The sequence below is a fragment of the Lolium rigidum genome, chromosome 3, assembly GCF_022539505.1.
Source record: "Lolium rigidum isolate FL_2022 chromosome 3, APGP_CSIRO_Lrig_0.1, whole genome shotgun sequence".
Lineage (NCBI taxonomy): Eukaryota > Viridiplantae > Streptophyta > Magnoliopsida > Poales > Poaceae > Lolium > Lolium rigidum.
Genome location: NC_061510.1, coordinates 267,407,513 through 267,430,130, shown reverse-complemented (window position 1 = coordinate 267,430,130; position 22,618 = coordinate 267,407,513). Strand labels below are relative to the sequence as shown.

Here is a 22,618-nt window from a genome sequence, read left to right as displayed (position 1 = left end):
GCTGCGATCGAAGCTGCGAAGAAAAGGGGAGTTGCGTAAGGACTAAGGAGCAAGGCATTCAAAATCGACGGAGAATATATATGTACCGAAAATAAAATCCGATCATGCGCTGACCCGAGGGTGGGAAAAAAAAATTGGGGAAAAACCGAGACCAGCCGTACGCTACCCTACAACTACTAGTCAAGTAGGACGGCCGCTGGTCCGTGGCGGATCTGAGGTCGCTCGAGATCCCGATCGTGAGGCGGCGGGCGGGTGAGGAGGAGAGGAGGGCTGCTTACCGGCTCTGGACGGAACTAGGCGCTCGTCCCCGGCCTCCGGTGGCGACGGCCGTGCCCGTCAAGGTAGGTGCTAGGGAGGGTGCGGCGGCGATTTTCACTCGCCGGCGGAAGCGGCGGGGAAGGGGAGAGGACCGGAGCGGAGCGGGAGAGAAGTTGGTGTCGGGATTGGGGGAAGACTGAAGAGAACGCGGTGAAGGAACCGAGGGAGGGAGGAAGGCGTCGTCGGTTTGAGCTCTGCTTTCGGTTGGTTGTGTCACGCACGCGGCTCCAGCCCTCTGTTTTCCTGCTCCTACAACTACAAGTCGGCCTCTGTATGTAGCAATAGTCAACGCGCTCTCCCGCTGCCTGCGTGTCGCGCGTAATCCGTGTTGCGCGTTGCCAGGAAGGGAGTGTTGGCAGCGCAGGGCGCACGCTGATATCTATCTCTCTCTCTTTGCTAAATTTGCTGATACGGCATCTGGCATGAGATATTTTTTTACTAACCCTTCATCATTTTTTGGAAATCATTTTATTTACTTCTTTGTGGGCCAAACATTATTTTTCAGCTTGGAATTTCAAGTTGAACAAACAAAATAAGCGCATCAATAGCATTGAAGTGAGGTGGGGCACAAGGCTGACCTCCTGTTTGGCTTGATCTTCACGAATTCGAGGGATTGAGAAAGAACACAAAGGGCAATCAAAGATTCAAACACAAAACTACACACATTGCTTATCCTGATTGGCGCAATTTATCAACTTAATAGAATCCACAAGCAAGAGACCAAAGGTGTGGTTGCTTGTGGAAAGATTGCCAAGCAAGGGGCACAGAATTCTAAAATGGTGAACAAATCACAACTTTGTAGAGGTGCAATACAAAAGATCCAAGATATAATTGCAAAGCAAAGAGACCAATTGTGATATATGTCAGGAAAGGAAAAAAAATCCAGTTACACAGAGGGACATTGGTACAATTAAATATTCTTTTTAGGGAAAAACTCAATAGATTTGGTAGTCTAAGAAGATGGGGTTCTCACATGACAGCGAGGCATAGGCCTAATCCATCATCATATCGATTATATTCTGGCTAAAAGGGCATGTGCCTAAATATAGTCCAAGACCAAAGGGGTAACTTGTGGGGTAAGGTTACATGACCAAAGGGACCTTTCAACACGTAGAGGCGTAAGGAAAGAAGTTTCGCACTCCCTTGGAGGTAGTGCCGCCAGGCCTTGATTGCTTCTCGGGAAGGGGTGGTGGTACCGATCCTTGTGGAGTTGTGGGTGATAGTATCGGCTCAGTACCGGTTCGGTACCGGTCTTCATCTTGGGGGAAACTGAGAGCTCTAGGAAAAAGCGGTAGTGAGACCGGTATTGGGTGGAAAAATATAATACTGACCCGTCGCATCGAACGGTAGTTTTGGTCCTGGAGCGTCCAACTTTTCTTCTTTCTCTCCTTTCAAGTTTCGATGATAGCGGGCTTCAGCTATGTCCCTTGTTTTCTCTAAAACTGTTATACCGCTATGCTTTTAGTCGCATAAATAAAAAACACTGAACGTCTGAACCAACGATATCATTGCACGAATCTTGACACGACTGATCCACCACTCTAAACCCTTCTTCGGCTCGAACTTTTTTCGCAGCACTTGTTTCCCCTTCACACTCCCCGCACACAAGTCGAGCACTCGGCGGCGTAGACCTCAGCCGCCACGCGACCAATGGCCACAGCCGCGGCCGCCGCACGTCTCACCCCCGCCGTCCTTCCCCGTCCCCGCAGGAGGGTCCCCGCGCCGTGCGCCTCAGCTAGCGGCGCCTCCGGCTCCGGGCGCAGCCGCCGGCTGCGCTGTGAGTTCGTTGCCAGCGTCGGGAACGGCGCGCTCTCCGGCGAGGACGACCCTCGAATGATAGACCGCGTAAGAACCTTCTACTGTGCTTGGTTCTTCTTCTGTCCCATTCCATTTTCTTTTGTTTTCTTTTTCTTCCCCATTTTGGCCGAATAAGTGATTCACGGCCCGGTAGTAACTGAGTAAGGCTCGGTGACGTTTCCGTGGCGGCGAAGACACGGAGTGTGGCGCGGCGGGAGGTGGAGCTTGTAAACAAGGATAACTCTATCCGTTTCTCCGATTTAGAGTTGTTGCTGCTGCGCATGTTCTTGATATTGGGCTGTGCATTGTGACGAACACCTAGCGTGCAGAGTGGCATTGCATTGACCGGAGTGTACTTCCTTCAGGGAAATATTGCCTTCTCATTTAACATTTACTTTCCTAATGGCATCTCTTATTAAATGGGTCAGTGATGCTTTCTGGTATGTGTTAGCAGCACAGGGCGCACGCTGATACCGCGCTCTTTGCTAAATCTGCTGATCCGGCATCTGGCATGAGATATTTGTTGCTGATCCGGCACATGCAACGCCACTATAACTGGAAATTTCAGGGCATGTAAAGTAACCCTTCATGTATGAAAATCATTTTATTTCATAATTTTTTGTGGGCCAAACATTATTTTTCAGTTTGGAATTTCAAGTTGGACAAATATAAATTAAACGCATCACTGTCATTCAAGTGAGATGGGGCACAGGGGCTAACCTCCCGTTTGTCTCCATCTTCACGGATTCAAGGGATTGAGAAAAAACACCAAGAGTAATCCAAGATGCAAACACAACATATTGGTCGTTGGCATGATATATCAACTCAACGGAATCCACAAGCAACAGACCGAGGATAGGCTTTTCTTGTGGAAACATTGCCAAACAAGGTGACCGAATTCTAGAAGGATGAAGACAAAGACAAAACGATCCACTATCGAGGAGGGACCTTTATACAACTCAATAGTTCATTTTTGAAAACAACTCAATAGATTTGGTAGTCTAAGAAGATGGGGTTCCCACCTGGAAGAGGCATAAGCCTAATGCATGATCATGAGATTTTGCACTCCCTCAGTGCTATACCGCCTGCCATGGACTGCTTCATAGGAAGGGGCGGTAGTACGGACCCTTGTGGAGTTGTAGATGGTAGTATCGGCTAACTACCAGTTCAGTACCGAACTCCATTTGTGTGGAGCCGAGAGCTCCAGGCAAAAAATGTTAGTGGGGCTCGTGGTAGGCGGAAAAAAATAGTACCAGTCCGTTGCATCGAACGGTAGTACCGGCTTGGGACGGTTGTAGTTTCGGTGCTAGAGCGTCCATTCTCCGCTTCCAAGCTTCGATAATATCGACCTTCAGCCGTGTCCCTTGTTGTTCTCTAAGAAAAATGTTATACCCCTATGTCTTTTAGTCGCATAAAAAACACTGAGGTCTTCTTTGGTTTATAGGATTTATGTAGGATTTGAATCTTATAAAAAAAATTATATACATGTTGTTTGATTCATATGAACAAAATTCTATAGAAATCTTGTAGTGTAAATCCTATAGGTAAAACATGAGGTTATATCTCATGAAAAATTTATTTTGCTATAACTAAACATACTTCATCTTCCCATATGATTAAGTAGCCATGACATTCCAATCCTATATACTTTTGTTATTTCTATGATTTTCCTATCCTATTAATCAAATGAGCCCTGAACGTCTGAACCATCGATATCATTGCACGAATCTTGACAAGACTGATCCACCACTCTAAACCCTTCTTCGGCTCGAACTTTTTTCGCAGCACTTGTTTCCCCTTCACACTCCCCGCACACAAGTCGAGCACTCGGCGGCGTATAGGACCTCAGCCGCCACGCAGCCGATGGCCACAGCCGCGGCTGCCGCACGTCTCACCCCCGCCGTCCTTCCCCGTCCCCGCAGGAGGGTCCCCGCGCCGTGCGCCTCAGCTAGCGGCGCCTCCGGCTCCGGGCGCAGCCGCCGGCTGCGCTGTGAGTTCGTTGCCAGCGTCGGGAACGGAGCGCTCTCCGGCGAGGACGACCCTCGACTGATAGACCGCGTAAGAACCTTCTACTGTGCTTGGTTCTTCTTCTGTCCCATTCCATTTTCTTTTCTTTTCTTTTCCCCATTTTGGCGAATAAGTGATTCACGGCCCGGTAGTAACTGAGTAAGGCTCCGTGGCGTCGAGAATACGGAGTGTGGCGCGGCGGGAGGGTGGGATTTGTAAACAAGGATAACTCTATCCGTTTCTCCGATTTAGAGTTGTTGCTGCTGCGCATGTTCTTGCTTATGGGCTGTGCATTGTGTCGAACACCTAGCGTGCAAAGTGGCATTGCATTGACCGGAGTGTACTTCCTTCAGGGAAATATTGCCTTCTCGTTTAACATTTACTGTCCTAATGGGATCTCCTATTAACTGGTTCAGTGATGCTAAGTTAAGTTTGACTTGACAAGAATTATGATAGGTGAACTTTCAAGTGTTTCAGAAAGAGAGACAGACATGCATGGATCTACTGTCGACCAAATGGGAAAATACGATATTTCCGCCCTCTGCTGCGCAATGATCTGGACACAAAACATTGTATAATAGTGCAATCGGATACATTGTTATTTTATACTTTAGTTCTGTATGGAACTTCGGATGTATTATTCCCAGTTTTCTCCAGTGCATTTGTTCCCTTAAGAGATGCATCATGTCTCAACTTTACATAGGCATGTCATATGAATTTGCTTTTTCATTGGAGGCTATGAGTTTTTTTTTAAAGATCACTATGCTACTTCCCATGTTATGCAAAGATATTAATTGTTACTCCTTACAATTCCATCTACAGCAAAAAGCTCTTGATGCAGCCATGAGTGACATAAACAACTCTTTTGGCAAAGGAAGTGTTACAAGATTAGGCAGTGCTGGCGGTGCTTTTGTGTATGTTTTAAATTTCTTAATTCTATCAAATCTCTGTTATAAGTTCCATGCATGCTATCATGCTGACTGTTACTGTGTCTACCCAGTGAGACTTTTCCAAGTGGCTGCTTAACACTTGATTTTGCTTTGGGTGGTGGCCTTCCAAAAGGAAGAGTAGTAGAGGTAACTTCTTGCATTTATGATTCCTAGCACCAATGAGACACATATGGTTTATTCTTGCTTTGATTGTGGCACCTTTGGATCACCATTTGCTCTGACTTTTGCAGTTTTACAATAACGTACTAACCTCTTAACGATTTGATTGGCAAAAATTTGAAGGTCTATGGTCCAGAAAGCAGTGGAAAGACGACTCTGGCTCTGCATGCCATTGCTGAAATACAGGTTTTTTTTATGAATAATAGTATGATAACGCTGTGCATTTCATGATTCGTAAGAACTTAATAATGTTAAAAGACTCTCAACATCCTATATGCAGAGGCTAGGAGGAAATGCCATGCTTGTCGATGCAGAGCATGCTTTCGATCCAGCTTATTCAAAAGCACTTGGGGTAGATATTGAAAATCTGATTGTCTGTCAGCCCGACAATGGAGAGATGGCACTAGAAAGTAATACATTCTCCACTTATGAGGGATCAAACATTTTGTTTACATATTATTATTATTATTCTACATGTAAACGATGGTTAGTGAGGTAGTGACTAATTTGGATTTTCGGTACACTAGTGACTAATTTATATTTCTCGCACACAGATTTTCTCTTTCTACATGTCTATTGCATGCCATTTTATCTTCTACCATACCATCTGAATAGTGCTTGAAATGTATTATCAGTAATTATGACACATCAAATTTATATATTTCCCTTTCTTTGCCATTTGTGGTTCAATTAGATTTCTAGCATCTTTTACCACAAGGACTTTTTTTTAGCCATTATGAACTTAACTATGTTTCTACTATTCAGAGCCATTTTTTTTATAACCAGAAGTTCTGGGATTATACTCTAATGTTCATACATATTCCTTTTTTATTTTTCAAAATGCTTATTCTATTTCAAGTACCTGCTACGGTTGAAGGTATCATAATCCACCGCAATGCCACGCGGCCTAGTGGTTGCTGTGAGTTATTTTTGTGAATTTGACTGGCATGTTCATTTTCTCTACCAGTTGCGGATCGCATGTGCAGATCTGGAGCAATAGATCTCATCTGTATTGATTCAGTATCAGCTCTCACTCCACGTGCGGAAATTGAAGTATGATTCTCTTTCTTTTTGTTTTTTCCTTAGATTTATATTTAAAATGATGCATGAAATTATGATTCATTTGTTTGCTAGGGTGAGATAGGGATGCAGCAGATGGGTTTACAAGCTCGGCTGATGAGTCAAGCATTGAGAAAGATGTCAGGCAATGCCTCAAAGGCTGGTTGTACTCTTATGTTCTTGAATCAAATAAGATACAAGGTGTTCTACATTAGCATTTAGCTGTGGGTTCATTACCATCTTATTCCGTTGCTTGATAAATTTCATATTTTCTAGATTGGAGTATTCTATGGGAATCCTGAGGTTACTAGTGGAGGGATAGCTTTGAAATTCTTCGCATCAGTTCGCCTAGAGATACGGCACATTGGAAAGATAAAATCTGTAAGATCAATGATATAATGTCACCTTTCCTAAGGCTTGACCTTGAGAATATTTATCTTATTTTGCCAAGGTCAAGGGGGATGAAGATATTGGTGTCAAGGTCCGTGTCAGAGTGCAGAAGAGTAAAGTATGTGGAGAACACATGTAGTTCTTTTTTTGTAGTACTATGCTCTACAGTTTGTACCTTGGGCGTGAATATGTTTTCCCTTGTTCTTTGCAAGGTCTCCAGGCCCTACAAGCAAGCTGAATTTGAAATAATGTTTGGGGAGGGTGTTAGTAAATTGGTCAGTGTATGAAATTTTCAGCTTTTGTCATCTGACCTCATTAGAACTCTTGCTAAACGAAAATTCCATATAGGGTTGTATTATTGATTGTGCCGAGCTGATGGAAGTTGTTGCAAAAAAGGGTTCATGGTATAGTTACAAAGATATAAGGTATGCCAACAGCTTTAGAATTTTTTTATCATGGCTTGCAAGTATGTTAGCAAAGCATTACCTTCTAGGATAATCCTTTCATGCCATTTGGAATGAAAGGGGATCCTACAAACATAAGTGATTCTCCTCAGTCCCATTTCCATGTGAACTTAATGTATTTTTGCTGGCTATATGTGACATTCAGATTTTGGAAGACCTTTATCATATCATATATACTTTAGTCCTGTTCGTTTTTTGTGGGATGTGCAGTAACTTTATACAGCCTATGCTGTCTGAATTGCATTTCATGTTAATTGGCTTAAATTTCAGGATTATGAATGGACGTTTGTTACATATATAGCTGCTTAAATTGCAGGATTATGAAGTTATGAATGTTATTGCATTTATATCTGCGTAGGCAACTAACCAGAAAACTCTAAAGAGGTCTCACATAATTCCCTTGTGTTTTGAACTTTCAACAGCTGTTTTGATATACTGCTTCAGAATTCTGTATGTAGATCTGCACACCCCAAAACAGGGTCACTCTTTAAACAATAAACATAATCTCGTTTATGTTATTGTGTAAAATTTAGCTTTCCATGGATACGTTGTGATATAATTTTGTTTTGATACTACTGTATACTTGTAGTTTTCATGTGTTCCTTTGTTTAAATTTTTGGTTTGCAGGCTGGGTCAAGGTAGAGAAAAGGCACTGCAGTATCTCCGAGAGAACCCAACCGTTTGCAATGAGATAGAAAAGGTATGTTTGATCGTACACCTGGGCTGTTCAATCTTGTAGGCATGAGTCTGCTACTACACTGACAACTATTGAACTCACCAATGCTGCTTATCATATTTATTTCGCCATGTCACAACATAATCATTTTCAATCATCACATGCCATAAGTTGGAACATTTCATATGGTGCTTTTTACCTGCTTCCACTTCATGCATATGACATAATTTGAAGTCGTCTTTATGTGACTCAGACATCTGGACATGTCTGCTATTTCCTTACGACGCCTTGTACACGTGCAGATAGTCCGAGCCATGATACCTGAAGGAACAAGACATATGGCCATGCTAGCTTTTGGACAGTCATCATCAGAACCTGAAGAGGAAGAAGTATATGATGACTGAGCACGACTAATCATCAAGCTCTGAAGATGACAGCTGCTAATCCGTCCATCTAGCACCAAAATCCTGAGCCTTTTGACCCCATGGCGACAGATGACTAGCCCCTTCTCGAAAACGAAGTGAAGTGAACATTCTAGTGATATGGTGCTGTTTGTTAGGATTCTGATCTGTGAGCAGTTGGTTGCTGCAATAGCAGTAATGTACCACCATCATGTACCATTGGCGCAGGGAATTTTGTAGAGAAAACTGATAAGTTCGTATTAATGAAGCTGGAAATATCTGCCCACTTTGTTCAATCCTTGAATCAGTTGTGAGTCATGATCATATGTATTTCTGCCCAACATTTTGCCCAAGAAAAAGAAAACATGACAGTTTCACTGTATTTTTCCAGGAAGTACCTTAAAATGAGATCCAACTCAGTGCAATAAAGCGTTCACTTAACAAGTCAAGAGTGTTCTAAGATGTACTTCATTCCTATGCAATAAATAGTTCACTTAACAAGACAATAGTGGAAAAGTCCCGGTTGAACCTAGGTGCACGTGAACCTAGGTGGGAAATGCATTTTCCAAATGTTAAAAAATTCTGAACTAAAAAAAACGGGGTACGTATGCATGTTCCATGTGTGCGTAGAAAGTTTTCGCGGAGAAACCACTTTTTTCTTTCAGAATCTAAAAAAGACAAAATACGTCACATATATACTGCTATATAGCCCTGCAAAATTTCACTTTTTTTCCGAGGCAAAATAAAAGGTTTTTTCGTCACGAAACTCATATCTAGGGCACATGTTTGAGATCACCTTTGCATTCATTTTGTGTTTCGATTTTTAAAACATGTTTTTATATCACAAACGCACTTTTGAAAAAGTGGGTTCACATGCACCCAGGCTGAAAAGCCAGTCTCGACAATAGTGCTCTAAAATGATTTCATCAAGCCATATTCAATTACCAACACAACGACAGTTTCTATTTGGGTTATTGTAGATGCATGAAATCTGTTAGCACCGAATGGAAAATTCAGGTTCTATTACATCACTTGTAGCCTGTTTTCCAGTGTACAATATTAAGCTACCAGCACATTTGGAAACAATCCATCAGTAAACACATTTACATATATAAGGTACGGTATAATCTTTCTTTCAGCGGCTTCAGATGCGGTGAAGAGTTGCCAGTCTCCTCTCCAGGTCTTTCTTTCAGCAGCTTCAGATACGGCGAAGATTTCAGCAGCTTCAGATGCGGCGAAGAGATGCCAGTCTCCTCTCCAGGTCATCAACTTCAGCAGCATCTGATTCAGGTGTCACACTTCTCGCTGGAGCCACATTCCTGCTAGCACAACATTTGCATCAGGAGGGCCCAAAACAAAAAAATAACACAATTTGCTCATCTGTCTACATGCACATTTTAACTATGATTGTGGGGGAAGAACTAATTGTATACCGTGCTTGGTTGTTCTCGGCTTTCTTGTTACTAGCTCCAATGCGGCCTTTAGGTGCGGAAGAGAGCTGTATTATATTAAACACGTCAAAATCAGCATTCAGAATCAACCGCTTGCATGTGTAGTAGAATAAGAAGGCTGAGGAATAATTTACCTGAGAAGCCACATCAACTCCAATCTCATCCAGAACCTGCATCAAGGGCATCACATATCATGAAAGAATTAGTGAACGCCTCAATACTATGATAATGGGGGGGGGGGGGTATTAGCCAAGCTAGCTTTGCCAACGGTGGCAACCCCATCAACAAGCACAAGATCTTGGCCATAGATCCAAACTCGCCCTTATACTTTTTTCTTTTCTTTTTGGAAATGGCATGAAACACGTACTTACGAGAACAGTTCTATGATATTCCCTCTGGAGCAGAATATAGTTAGCATTTTACCTGGTTCGTGAGCTCTTCTGTTTCCTCTTCAGCCTCATCTTTGTCTAGTGTTTCGTCGATGGCATCAGACATCATCTCGAGCTGCATTGAAATAGTGATGATCTTAATTTCCAGAAAAAAAATACAATTTCAAAGGGATGTTGATAATATTTGTACAAAGGGATCTTGACTGTGTTTGGATGCACAGAATTTGCCCGTGGAATTGAATTGGACTAAAATTCCAAATCTGAGATGGAAAGGAAATGGTCTCCATTTCAATTCTGTTGTTTGGGTGTACATGATATTTGCTGTTGGAATCAAAAATTGGCACCAATTCTAATTTCTTGTTTGGATGCGCAATCATGGAATCGAATTGGAGAGAGGCAGGGAGGGCAAGAAGAGGCCTACCGTCGTCGTCCCCTACCGCCGTTGTTCCCCTATCGACCATCGTCGTCGTTCCCCTACCGCCGCCGTTACCCTACCGGCCAGGGAGAGGGCATCGCCCGCCACCATTCCCTGCCTGCCGTCGTTCCCCTACTGGCCAGGGGGAGGCCGCCGCCCGCCGCCCCACCCCTACTGGCCACGGGGAGCCCGCCGCCCGCCGCCCCACCCCTACTGGCCAAGGAGAGGCCACCGCCCGCCGCCCTGTCGTTCCCCTCCCAACCACCGCCGTTCTAGGGTTAGGGGGGTCGCTGAGGACGAGGAGGGCGCAGATTGGGAGAGGAGAGAATAGATGGGGAGAGGACGACGCAGATTGGGTGGCCTACCGGAGCCGGAGACGCCGCCGCCGCCGGGAACGCCCGCATCGCTGGCCGGCGGAGGAGGCCGAGCTCCCGACGCCCTCGCATCCTCGATGTGTCACGCGTTGACGAAGGGGTACGCACGAGTTGCGATTCCACGCCTTTCCGAGGTACCGAGCTCGGAAACTTTGCAAGTGAAACGGTACACGCGCGGGGGTGGCTCGGAATTGGCCCAAAGTTTCCAGGCCTCAATTCTATGGCGATCCAAACAGTCGAATTGGGCCAATTGGCTCCAAATTCCAATTCCATGGCCAAATTCTGTGCATCCAAACACAGGATGCTGACAGCTATAACATTTCTTCTAAAACATTTGTACGAATGGTCCCAGATCTGACAAAAAAAATCAGTATCCTTTCTGAAAGCAATTCTTCTACTGTAACTATTTCAGAAGGCAACACCATCACTAAGATATCAGAAATGAATGACCAACAAACACATCTATATAATATGATATGCCTAAGAATCCGCACTTAACACTAAAATAGAGAAATGATGTATGTGCGTAATTTTATTACCATCATGTCCAACTCATAAAAATCTATAAAAATGCGATACAACTAACATCACAGTGAACAAATAAAGCACGTTAGAAATGCTTTTACCGTCATGTCCAGTTGAGTTGATTGCTTCTGGAATTCTCTCATGACCTTCATCTGCTTTTGCGGTTCCATTTGCTGAAACAAAAAAAATGGTATTTAGCAATCTTCTCAGGATACACAGTTCAAAAATAAGTTCACAGGTAAAACTTATTAGAGATTGGAAAAGGTTGATAGTTTGAGAACAGCCAACCAAACATGGCTTTCATCATACCTTATTCATTGCTGCCATCGCTTTGCTTGCGCCTTTCATTCCAGCAGATATTGAAGTTCCGGCATACATTGCCTTGACAAATAGATAGTTCAGACACAGTAGTAAGTGTATGTTGTCCATGATCAGAAGTTGCATGAGACAAACTGAAAGATTACATACCTGTGTGTGAGTAGCTACTCCACGTATCTGTGCCCGTGTACCTTGTAAATTGACAATTTGTTGTCTAAGCCTGACTAATTGCCGAGCTAGAATTTTGGTTGCCGCCTAGAGCAATTCACAACATGTGTTGTAAGACATCAAGAAGAACATTGTTAGGGATTACGGATCTTCCACAAAATTTTAAGGTACTTACTTCATTTCCAGTCTTAGCAGTCTTCTTAATCTCAGCAACCAGCTTCTTCTCCTGGAATGTGTACAACTATGGCATTAGGAAACAAAACAATACAGTATACAGAAGCCATTGCGGAGTGGTTAGTGAAACTACCATAATGATCCAATTATAATTAAAGATGCAAAGTGATGCTGCTGTATATCACACCTTCCTGGGCTAGACCGAGGTGTTTTGCATTCCTAGAGCATGAGCTTATGGCAGCATAAGAGGGCATCACAGCCTCTAGGAGCTTGTATAAGCGTTTTAGTTGTAGAAACAGAAAAAGGGGGGGAAATACAGCACAATTTTCATTTGCTTTACAACTAATGCCATTTTTTTGAAGAAGATAAACATACACTGATGTGTAAGGTCCAAAATGAAGTACCAACTACAATATGGCACTGGTCAGATTTGTAATTTGTTGCTTTATTGCTGAACAAAGAATCAAAATACAAATAATAGTGATTATTTTTGAGAAAACTTGTTCCTGGTACTATCAGCTTAGTCCCATTGTCCATGAGTATGACCACATGCTAACTCTATCTCATCTGAGGAGCAAACCTACTGTCTGGTCCATTGCACAACAGAAGCATGATACAATAATATCAGCTCTTCATCAAAGTAAGTAAGCGAGTGTTTTCATGTCCTTTGTACACCATCAGTGGCAGCTCTACCTAATCTCTATGTAGTCAGTGTTGCCTCTAGTGTGTGGTGGGAGCTTGACATCCATTCTATTCTACTCCAGTATGGCAGTTAGCAACTTACCATCACTTGCACCCCTAGAGGTCAAAAATCATACTCATACTCTGTGATATTCAGCCCAACCAATCAACTTTGTTAAATCTGGCCATTGTTTGCCTTTCATAGAAGGAAAAAGACCTTCGCTTATGAGTACATACCTCCATTTGCAGGGAGCCAATCTCTCGCTCGACTCCTAAAACATGTAAAAGAGAGAAATTAGCACATTGACACCTACATTTTCTTCAGGAGCTGATGTTTCAGCTATTTTCACTGTCTGCTATAACATTGTTGAATCGGTAGCTTTTAAGCCATTCCCGGGAGCAATGCAAACCTAGTGCAGTAGCTCAGACAAGTTGGTGGAAGAAGAGAAAGAAAAGAATAGGGGATGTTGTTCTCACCTCTTGTGGCGACTGACATCTCCCGCTTGCTAGTCCTCAGAGCCTCTGCACACTCAACAAAAGCATCACGCCGTTAGTTCACTACACCAAAACTCCACACGGTTTGTTAATTCACAAATTTTCACACCCATGGAATCAGGTCGTTTATCCATTCCGACACCTAAAATATTCTTGATTTCTCTTTACATCCACGAAATGCGCAGCCGCCAGGTTACCCTAGAACCCTACCTATGGAACCATCCGGGCAAAAAAAAAAAAAACTCCGGCTCAAGAAGGCAAAAATCCACCAAAAGATCTCGCCTTCTGGTCGCGGAAAGAACCGAATCTTGGAAGCCGACACCGCAGATCAGACCGAATCGGCGGGACTGCCGAGAGGGGAAGAAATCAAGAAATCGAGGCGAGAGTAGAACCCCGCTAGAAATCCCCATCTGAACCAAAAGCAAGAGGACGAATCCAAGAACTGAACCGCACCTTTGGGGTCGACCTTCTTCTTGAAGATGTTCATGGCTGCTGCTGTAGATCGCTCGAGCGCAGCCGGCAGATTTGGGAGTGGAGAGAGGCGCCGCGCCTGCCTTTTTTTTGCCCTGTCTCTGTGCGTGCGAGGATGACGGCGCCGAGCCCCACAGGCTTTTGGGCTTTATTAGTAGCCGTTGCAGCGTTGAACAGAATGCGTAATTCTAGGGGCACCGGGAGTCGTTCAGACTTGTTCTATGAAGTGTGGGTCCAACAGTAACATGGACCTACAATGTCAGTGGGGTAGTATGACGTGTGTAGGAGCGGCTGGCGTGCGGATAGGCAGGGCTGGACACGCAGCACGGGAGGAGCGCCTTGGGATTGCACGAACCGCGCCCCACTTCCCCCTGTCTGCTGGTCTTTTTTCCCCTTTTTTTTAGGAGTTGCGATTTACTTTCCTTTTATAAATTCTTGAGAAAACTCATTTAATGGATGTATTTATTCCAAGATCATTTTAGGATGCAAATTTCCAGAGACTTATTCCCTTTCCCTCAGAGCGAAATCTGCTTCCTTCTTCTTACCCAAGAGACAATAAATATGGTTCTTTCCTTCTTTTGCGGAAGAAGTAATTGCCTTTTTTCAGAAATTTATTCCCTACCCAGCTGAACGAAATATTTTTATTTTATGCGAAAAGATAATTCGAATGCAGATTTTCTCTCTCAAAAGTTGGCCGATGATTTTTTTTAGGATTGGTAGACAAAGTGTTTAGAGCACATCTCCACTCGCAACTTTGAAAATGCGTCTGCCACCCCAAATGGTGGCTGCTTTGGGGCGCCCGAACACATGTCCGGACAGATAGGAATAGGATGACTTTCTACATCGGTGGCCCCCATATTATTGAAGAAACTAAACTCTTAAAATTAAACAAATGACTAGAATTTAGTTTATTTTTTAGGATTTTATACAAGAGAAATTGAATGAAATTTTTTAGGGGTCTCACGATTTCCCCTCTCTTGGCCTCGTTGATTTGGTCTGATCTATGCTAAGTTGGGCCTTCCCACATGGCGATCGTGACCGGCTGTGTCCGAGCACCCCTAGCCGGCCCCAAGTTTAGGAAAGAACAAAGGGGTATGTCAAACTTATGTGGGTGTTTTTGAGCTGATGGGGTTCACTGTTGGGGCCAATTTAGTGTTTGGGCCAATGTAGGGAGAGACTCTGTAGGGTTGCCGGTGCGGACTTAGAAATGCTTGTAGGCCTTCGAGGATATGTTCATTAAATGAGCCTCCTCCACCGTCATCCTTTTTTTTTTGCGAGAAATCCACCGATCTATTAATAATCGGGCATCAAGTCTCACAAGTTTGCTTCCAGATGGCGTTGAACAACTTGAGGTCATCCTACTGCCCGCTGGCATGGCCGTCTAGTCATGTTGGAGCGACATGAGCGAGCCAAAGGAGAAGGGTTGTAAGGCAATGGGGATTTGATTTTGACATCTTTGTTTTAAGTTTTATCCGAATCAATCACCTTCACGCGAATTCTAAGAAAGTAGGGGTTTCTGCAAAATAGACATACATGTGGTGTGTCACTTGATAGTGTGACCTTTGCCGATTTATACTAAAAATAAATCTAAAATACAAGTTAAAGGCACTACACTGTATGTGTGTTGGGGGGGGGGTATTTGCACATTAGAGGCAATTTCTTTGGCGACTACACCACATTTTAAAAGTTGTGGGGCTTTTGCACATCTATACAAGCTCTTCGGTGTCCAGTGTCTTTAACTCATTAAATAATGTCGGAAACGAATATTTTGCTACTAACGGAAGCAAATCTGCATGCTTGAGATTTTACCAGAGTTGTTAGTTTCCTTAAAAAAGGTTTTAGTTTGCTTAAAAAAATTGACGACCTTTTGCGGGATGCAAGCTATCCCACTTGCATCCCACAAAATAAAAATTGAGGGAAAAACAATCTAGTGCTGTATTGGATTAAAGACTTAAAGTAGGTAAGAAGAATCACCCGTCCTAGAACTCAGCCCCGCTTGCCGTCCTAATAGGAAATGCAATAAGATCTAATCAACTGCTTATGGTTAAAGGAGTAAGAATAGGAGATAGAAGGTAAACATGCTTATGGTTGGATGGTTAGGCAGACAGTGACACCCCCAATTCAGTAGAGTTCAAACCACATATTTAACAGTTTGGTATCTCATAAAAGTGAAATATTTTTAGTAGACTACGATGTTCTCGTCGATAGCAAGATGTCAATAATCACTTCGCCTACCTCAAGATCCATCGAATCAGTTTTTTGGATTCATGCTTAGAGTTCTAGAATGTGTCTACATACTTTCATAGGGGTGAATATAACTTATAAGCATCTATGTATATACTGTTACGCAAACAAAATTAACGAAAACAATTAGGTCTCCCATTTTACGGAAAGAGTAGCAAGGAGGCTTGTTGAATATCCAACATCCATCGTGCTTCAATCCTACGGTTGGCAATGGTCCGATAGAAAGCCTTTTACCGGACGACGAATCCTCCCGCATACCCTAGCCGCTCCCGCCTCCCAGCGCCGCCGAATCCCGTATACCCTCCCGCCGCGCAGCGCCGCCGTCCTCCTCCCCGCCACCAGCAGCCATGGCGACCGAGCTCGCGTACGCCCCGCCGATGAAGGCCGGCAAGGAGGGGTTCCAGGGCACGCAGGATCCGCAGCACAGGATCCGCATCACCCTCTCCTCCAAGAGCGTCAAGAACCTCGAGAAGGGTAGGCGTCTTCGTTCGCTCTCCGCCATGGATTCTTCGTCCTGTTTCTCGTTTCGGTAGTTCTCCGCGTGACTCTGATACCATGCTTGCTCTGTGTCCCGACAGTTTGCGCCGATCTGGTTAAGGGAGCCAAGGACAAGAGCCTGAAGGTGAAGGGCCCCGTCAGGATGCCCACCAAGGTGCTCAACATCACCACCAGGAAGTCCCCATGTGGAGAAGGTGAACCTCTCTTGCTTCTCCCGAACCACCCTGTTGGATCTCCATTTACTTAATTGCTTTGTATTGTATCGGGTCCTGCCATGCTGAGGATAGTTGCATGTGCCGTTTAGAGATCGATTCCTTTGGCTCTGGCTTCTTTGGAACCTTTTTATCCTTTCCCTGAAAACATTGTGTATATGAACCCAATCTGTCAAAGACACTTTCAGAATTTCGGTCAAAGACACTTCGCTTTCAGATTATCTGTCCTTGAGAACATCTTCAGCAGCCTCAGCTGCAGCTCTTAATGCTGCTGCGGCACCTGGTACTCTCACGTCAGGCTTCGCTTTCTATAACCTGCCATTAACTGCTGAATCTGGTGCTCGGTAGACACCACAGATGAATGGCTGCATAGGTCTGAACATGATATGACTTGCTGATTAATATGCCCAGATATTAGTTATATTAATGTGGGACTACCTGATTCATGATATGACTTGCATATAACCTAAAACACCAGAAAAGGCATTCCATGAACTTGGAGGCGTTTTGAAAAATTAGACCATGTGACTGAGAGAGCCTTAGAGACCTTGGCTGGCCCTGTGTCGTCCTCTCTGCCTCTCTTTCTGTGGTGACACCTGTCTGGTGAACAGGGTTGTCTTACAGCCTCTAATATCGGATAAGTTTTTTCCTCTGCATATGAAACAGGAGATACAACACTTCGGTTTTGGGGAATTGCACTCGAACCATTCCTCCCTACTCCCTTTTCTGCTGAACTCTCGTCGTTTTCTGAGTTTCAGCTTCAGATTCACCACTAGTCCGTTTATTGCTAGATGAACTATGTACAGGGAATCCTCTAGCAGTACCGCCAGGGTTTTTAGCTTCATCATTAGTCAAGACAGCTTTGGGCTGCGAATAAAGGTGCAAATTTGAGGAGAGGTGATCCCACAACCTGCAGAAACATTGATTCTCAGTATATATTGAAAAGAAACTGCTTTACGAAGATTTGGTTGCAAGAAAAAAATAACCAGGATACGAATGCATATAAGCTCATCCTCCCCTCTTCATTTTTGAACAAGACCACGATACACTCCTGCTGAATAATTAGATACAACAATCTCATTAGTCTGTGGGCTTGTAAATAGAAGCCACACTTAATATAAAATCTTTTAAGGCCTCCATCGACCAAAATAAGCTTGCAGATATTACAAAAAAGCATATAAAGCAATCAAAACTAGCTTACCCCAAAAGACAATACAGCCAACAGGAGCAAGCAAATTTGTTAACCCTTTAAAACTTTGCAAGTACTAAAAACTGGGCCAATGCGTAAAATGAGCACCACTAATCAACAATCAATCTATTCCACAGTCCACACCAAACTGCAATAGGTTAGCTAATATCTTGTCATTTATTTGATAACAGAATTAAGTTGATGTACTTTTGTGTATGGGTTGAGCATATGATGATTACTTATGATTCTTCTGATACATTTGATGTTACAAATTGAGCTTTTTAAAACTGATGCTCAGCCAACCACAATCAATCAAATCTCTTACTGCAATTATGCTAAAGTTTGTTGTTACAAAGAAAAAGTACTAACTCCATTGTTATGGTAAATCAGGTACCAACACCTGGGATAGGTTTGAGATGCGGGTGCACAAGAGGGTGATTGACCTCGTTAGCTCCCCGGATGTCGTGAAGCAGATCACCTCGATCACCATCGAGCCTGGTGTCGAGGTTGAGGTGACCATCAGCGACCAGTAGTATGCTACCTGTCGTTGAGACCATTGAACAAGATACTTTTAGACCTTTGTAGTGTTGGAAACTGGATTTGTATGGCTAGGCTCTTTGCATCTTGGTTCTGATTACTTGTCGTCTAAGTTATTGTCATCGTCAATTTTCATTTCTTCAGTGTGTGCTGTATCAGATTGGATGTTTATACATGGCTTAGATTTTTTACTTAACTCTGCTTTATCATGTGACGCTGAGGCCCTGATATTGATCAATGTGATTTTTTTTTTTTGAAAAAGTGGCATTTATCCACTCGGAAGAATCTTCTTGGCAAACAATGTGAGGCAAGCCAATTTCTTATCTAGACTATCAAAAAAGTTCTAAATCTAATCGATGTTTTGTTTTGTTGTGTTCAAAACAAATTTTGTGTGCAAACTAGTGGTCTGCTGCAGCTATTGTGAGGGAGGGTGGCTGCAGCCATCCCATCTAAGTTAATACTAGAGGAATAAATGTGTTTTCGCCGTGTTGCCTACAAAGCTTTTGAGTTTGCTGCGGTGAGTGTGGTGGTTTTGCAGGTGGGTCTTTTTCCCCCCTTTTGTCCAGTGATGCTTCCTCCCCAGCAGCTGATCGCCACCCCCAGCAGTAGCAGGTCGCTGGCCCAATTGCAACCAAGTTGATCATCAGCAGCCATGGTTCTTCTCGACCTCAATTGCAGTCTACCTGAAGAATGCAGCATACCTGAAGAAGAAGAGGATCAAAATGCAGGTAAGATACAATTGCAATTGTGGATGTTATTTTGCTAAACTATGTCCATGAAGGAGTTGCCTGTCTTATAAACAGAAGTTCAGTGGCAATTAATTTCTTCATTGTCATAAGCAACAGCCTAAGGAAAGTACTCCTGTCTTGCTTTAACTTATGGCAACCCTGTCTTGCCACTTCTCATCACAATACCTGCAGGGTTAGGTCATTAAAACTGACTATATTTTTAGTACTAACCAGCATCATAACTTGTCTATTGTGGAGGAAATGTTACAGTAGGAGTCTTTGAGCTATGCCACTACTAATGGGTTTCTTACTCTCAGTCATATGGTTACAGAGAGTAGGTCATAATTTCCAAAATGGGAAGCTGAATTCAGTAAACTGATTAGCACAAGGTCATGAACTAATGACAGATATCAACAGCGGATAGATGGAAACAAAATACTCACGTACTATGATTATAGATAGAATCAATAGCATCATAATATGATTATACATGCTAGCAGTAGTAATTTGAATGATAGTCCAAATAATTGTCATAATTGAGCAGTAGGGGTCTAAATTCTTTGTGAACCTAAAACAGCAAGGTGTGCAAGGTTTTCTTGACTGAATAAATTCTTGATTGTTTGAGTGTTCAAATAAAGGACGTTGGAAGCTTGTTTAGGCATTAGTTATCAACTATTTATAAAGAGGAACAACATACACATCACACTAGTATTTGATAGATCCACAACCAGAAAATTACCAATCAAATGCAGTGTGGCAAAGGAAATGGAAAGTGTTCATTTTAGAGCATTTTACATGTCGTTGCTCCATTTAGAGCAATGTTAAGTTTCAGTAGTGACAGTTTAGAAGTTTCCCATGAATCTAGTTTGCAATCCTGATGCCATTGTTGCCAACAATAAAAAGTTTCAGATCTTGAGAAGAATTATAAACACACACTATTAGAAGCTAAGCAAATCTCTGACAGTCATATCGTGTTGGTTTTCTAACTAATTACTCACACTCGTCCTTGAACAGCTTTTCACAAGAAAAGAAACTTGAGGATGCGTTGAGGTGAACAGAACACTTGTGCTTGAAGCCTTGAACAAAGCTGTAATACCTGGCTGAGAGCATCACAGTGAGATGATCCTGTCATTGTTTCAATGGACAAGTTGACACTCCCGTACAAATTGTTTCCAATGCTTGTGATGAGAGTACGCCCAACTGCATAGATCAATAACCATTTACATGACGTGAATCAATAAACTGATCATCACATTGAGCATTGTACAAGCATTTTAGTTTCACTATTTTGATATCTTCCCGTCATTTGTCTGCCCTCTGTCTGTCCTCTCTCCCCCAAGCATTTGTCCGTAAATGTTCACGCTATCTATTTGACTCGCACATTGTAGAGATAGGGATTTCTTTCTACTACTCTTCATTTTACTGCTTGCAACATCGGGGTCACCGAAATATGGTTTATAAAAAAGGAATATGCAGGATCTTAAATTTGTTTACGAGTTGTATAAGTTCATATCCATGGTTGCCTGTCTACGCCAAAGGTGGAAAAGACACCATCTCGTCTCAAAGAGGTACTTTTCGGAGTTAAGTTACTTGATGGAATGCATTGAATCCTAACACGATTGATGAAACTGACTGGGCTAAAGCCCTCGCTTGTGGAGATATACTGGCTTGCATCTACTTAGCTGATGAACTTTAACTGTTCGACTCTACTAACTATGAAAACCACTGATGTCAATCTGTGGATTGCTAAAAGAAAGCAATGCATCTTGGGGGTTTATTGTTAAGGAATTTCGAACAAGCTGATGAACTTAACTGTTTGAACTACCCCTGTGTACCCAATTCCAACAAGCTCCGGTGTACCCAACTGCATCTCCTTAGCTCAAACGTACCTACGGCTATTCTCAGAGAGACATACATGCTTGGCGAACTTGCCCTATGTACCTAATCCCAACAAGCTAACAAACAGCAGGCAAGTTAGGAAGCTTGTCAATGGAAAAACGGAAAAACTTCAAACAGAGACCGAGCTACAGGGTAGCTCTTTATTTGCAAACACTTATAATTCCTTTTCAAAGTTTCAAAAAATCCGGAACAAAATTGTAGAGATAGCCAATGATGTATAATACAATGGTGTAAAATCTCAATACAAACTGCTTCATATTCTAGGCTATACAAAAATGGAAAATTATGACAAATTTTATAGTGAGTAGTGCATATTTCAATACTCTAAAATTTCTCAGATTTTGTCAATTTTGTGTAGCCTAGAATACAAATCAGTTTGTATTGAGATTTTACAACATTTTGACATTCATCATTGGTTAACTAGAATTTTGTTTCTGATTTATTTTGAAACTTTGAAATACGAATTTTGAGTGTTCGAAAATAAAGAGCTACATGTAGCTCGGCCTCCAAAACACCACACTTGCTTGTGAATGGACTAAAATAATGAACACACGGTAATAGCATTTCCAACCACGTCCCCAAATGACATCCGGTAAAAGTGTTGGATTGGTCGTTTGAGGACACCGCTTGGTGGTGGCGCATTTGGGGGATGCCCGCTTCCCCCAAACTCGTCCTACGCGAACAATAAAATTTCATTCAAATTTCATTATGTTTTACAAAGTTGAATGGAAACTAGTTGGATCGAAAACTTAGCGTGCTCGCCGTCTTTAGGGGCGCTCGACAGGCTAGCTTCACCGTTGTTTCCCTTCCTCCTATGGTGCTCTCACGTTCGCCGCTCCCTCCGAAGCATATAATCACGCACCCAACGTTCTTGCGTCTACTCGAGTAGCCTCTGCAGCATGACCGTCATGAAGAGGTGAGCCCTCTCCTCAATAGGCGCTAGTTCGATGGATATATATTTCAACGATGCGCCTCTATGTGGTGTCGAAGTCCTCTCGGGTGCGAGAGTCGTCCTGGAGCTTATTCGACGTCTCGAAGGACTAGACGATGGCGTTCTGATCCACCGCCTGCCCGCCAATCTGCCTCGTTGCTCGAGTCCTCCAGGTCATCGTCATCCTCACTCCATGTTCTCCATCCTCCTCGGCCGCCGCATCCGCTTCCGCCGGCTGCCTCCTCCGCCGCCTCTTGCTCAGCGTGTGCCATGAACTGCGCGCCGAGGGAAGCAAACTCCTCCATGTCGGCGTCATCGAGCTCGGGCTTGAGTGGCGGCGACACTTGTTCTTCCACTTGTGGGGGGTGTAGGCGGAGGTGTCAGCACGCGGCCGCATGACCCAACATGGAGTAGGTCGTCGCGTGGTGGCGCGACATTTTCGTGGAGGTAGAGGGAAGATCTTGTGCTGTGGCGACGACTGCGTGTGACGATAGAGAAGGAGTGGGTTTTATAGGCAGAGGTGGCGTGGAAAACGGTGGAGAAAGGGCGGAAAGGAACAATGCAACATTAACACCGCCGCGCGTGTGGAGAAGACGCAACGATGACGCGATGTCTCACCTGCCTCCACCTCGAAAATCTTCACTACCATCATAGAAAAGCTGCCACACGGTTTGTACCGATGACAGGGCTAGCCTGCA

General features: G+C 43.4%; 3 protein-coding genes and 1 non-coding gene across 4 annotated transcripts; 3 read left to right on the top strand and 1 right to left on the bottom strand.

Annotated features, from left to right (window-relative positions):
- Positions 1–3,978: 3,978 nt before the first annotated feature.
- Positions 3,979–8,522, top strand: LOC124699447 (DNA repair protein recA homolog 1, chloroplastic). The gene is made up of 13 exons (XM_047231746.1): positions 3,979–4,173; positions 4,945–5,036; positions 5,123–5,198; positions 5,355–5,417; positions 5,512–5,641; positions 6,199–6,284; positions 6,366–6,491; positions 6,567–6,671; positions 6,742–6,798; positions 6,893–6,955; positions 7,029–7,105; positions 7,772–7,844; positions 8,123–8,522. The coding sequence occupies exons 1-13, from the start codon at positions 3,979–3,981 to the stop codon at positions 8,222–8,224; spliced, it is 1,245 nt and encodes a 414-aa protein (XP_047087702.1). The 3' UTR covers positions 8,225–8,522.
- A 704-nt stretch (positions 8,523–9,226) lies between these two features.
- Positions 9,227–13,768, bottom strand: LOC124699445 (vacuolar protein sorting-associated protein 2 homolog 2). Its single transcript, XM_047231745.1, has 11 exons — positions 13,665–13,768; positions 13,194–13,238; positions 12,954–12,988; positions 12,037–12,087; positions 11,844–11,948; positions 11,685–11,756; positions 11,477–11,548; positions 10,096–10,176; positions 9,807–9,842; positions 9,655–9,719; positions 9,227–9,540 (listed from the first exon to the last, which is right to left on the bottom strand). Exons 1-11 carry the CDS (start codon positions 13,696–13,698, stop codon positions 9,447–9,449), a joined length of 690 nt encoding a protein of 229 aa, XP_047087701.1. The 5' UTR covers positions 13,699–13,768; the 3' UTR covers positions 9,227–9,446.
- A 2,438-nt stretch (positions 13,769–16,206) lies between these two features.
- Positions 16,207–18,571, top strand: LOC124699444 (40S ribosomal protein S20-like). The gene is made up of 3 exons (XM_047231744.1): positions 16,207–16,400; positions 16,505–16,618; positions 18,216–18,571. The coding sequence occupies exons 1-3, from the start codon at positions 16,274–16,276 to the stop codon at positions 18,356–18,358; spliced, it is 384 nt and encodes a 127-aa protein (XP_047087700.1). The 5' UTR covers positions 16,207–16,273; the 3' UTR covers positions 18,359–18,571.
- On the top strand, positions 18,048–18,122 carry LOC124704809. Its single transcript, XR_007003691.1, has one exon. It is a non-coding gene; the product is annotated as a small nucleolar RNA SNORD36 (small nucleolar RNA).
- Positions 18,572–22,618: the final 4,047 nt, after the last annotated feature.

What these genes read in the sequence shown, in the direction of transcription:
- LOC124699444 (XM_047231744.1), top strand. Translation starts at nt 16,274, where the DNA reads ATGGCGACCGAGCTCGCGTACGCCCCGCCGATGAAGGCCGGCAAGGAG. An exon ending in CGTCAAGAACCTCGAGAAGG is followed by an intron (nt 16,401 to 16,504) that starts GTAGGCGTCTTC and finishes GTGTCCCGACAG; the next exon opens with TTTGCGCCGATCTGGTTAAG. An exon ending in GAAGTCCCCATGTGGAGAAG is followed by an intron (nt 16,619 to 18,215) that starts GTGAACCTCTCT and finishes ATGGTAAATCAG; the next exon opens with GTACCAACACCTGGGATAGG.
- LOC124699445 (XM_047231745.1), bottom strand. Translation starts at nt 13,698, where the DNA reads ATGAACATCTTCAAGAAGAAGGTCGACCCCAAAG. An exon ending in CGATGGCAGCAATGAATAAG is followed by an intron (nt 11,549 to 11,684) that starts GTATGATGAAAG and finishes TTTTTGTTTCAG; the next exon opens with CAAATGGAACCGCAAAAGCA. An exon ending in GCCGAGAACAACCAAGCACG is followed by an intron (nt 9,541 to 9,654) that starts GTATACAATTAG and finishes TTGTGCTAGCAG; the next exon opens with GAATGTGGCTCCAGCGAGAA.
- LOC124699447 (XM_047231746.1), top strand. Translation starts at nt 3,979, where the DNA reads ATGGCCACAGCCGCGGCTGCCGCACGTCTCACCCCCGCCGTCCTTCCC. An exon ending in ACCCTCGACTGATAGACCGC is followed by an intron (nt 4,174 to 4,944) that starts GTAAGAACCTTC and finishes TTCCATCTACAG; the next exon opens with CAAAAAGCTCTTGATGCAGC. An exon ending in ACATTGGAAAGATAAAATCT is followed by an intron (nt 6,672 to 6,741) that starts GTAAGATCAATG and finishes TATTTTGCCAAG; the next exon opens with GTCAAGGGGGATGAAGATAT.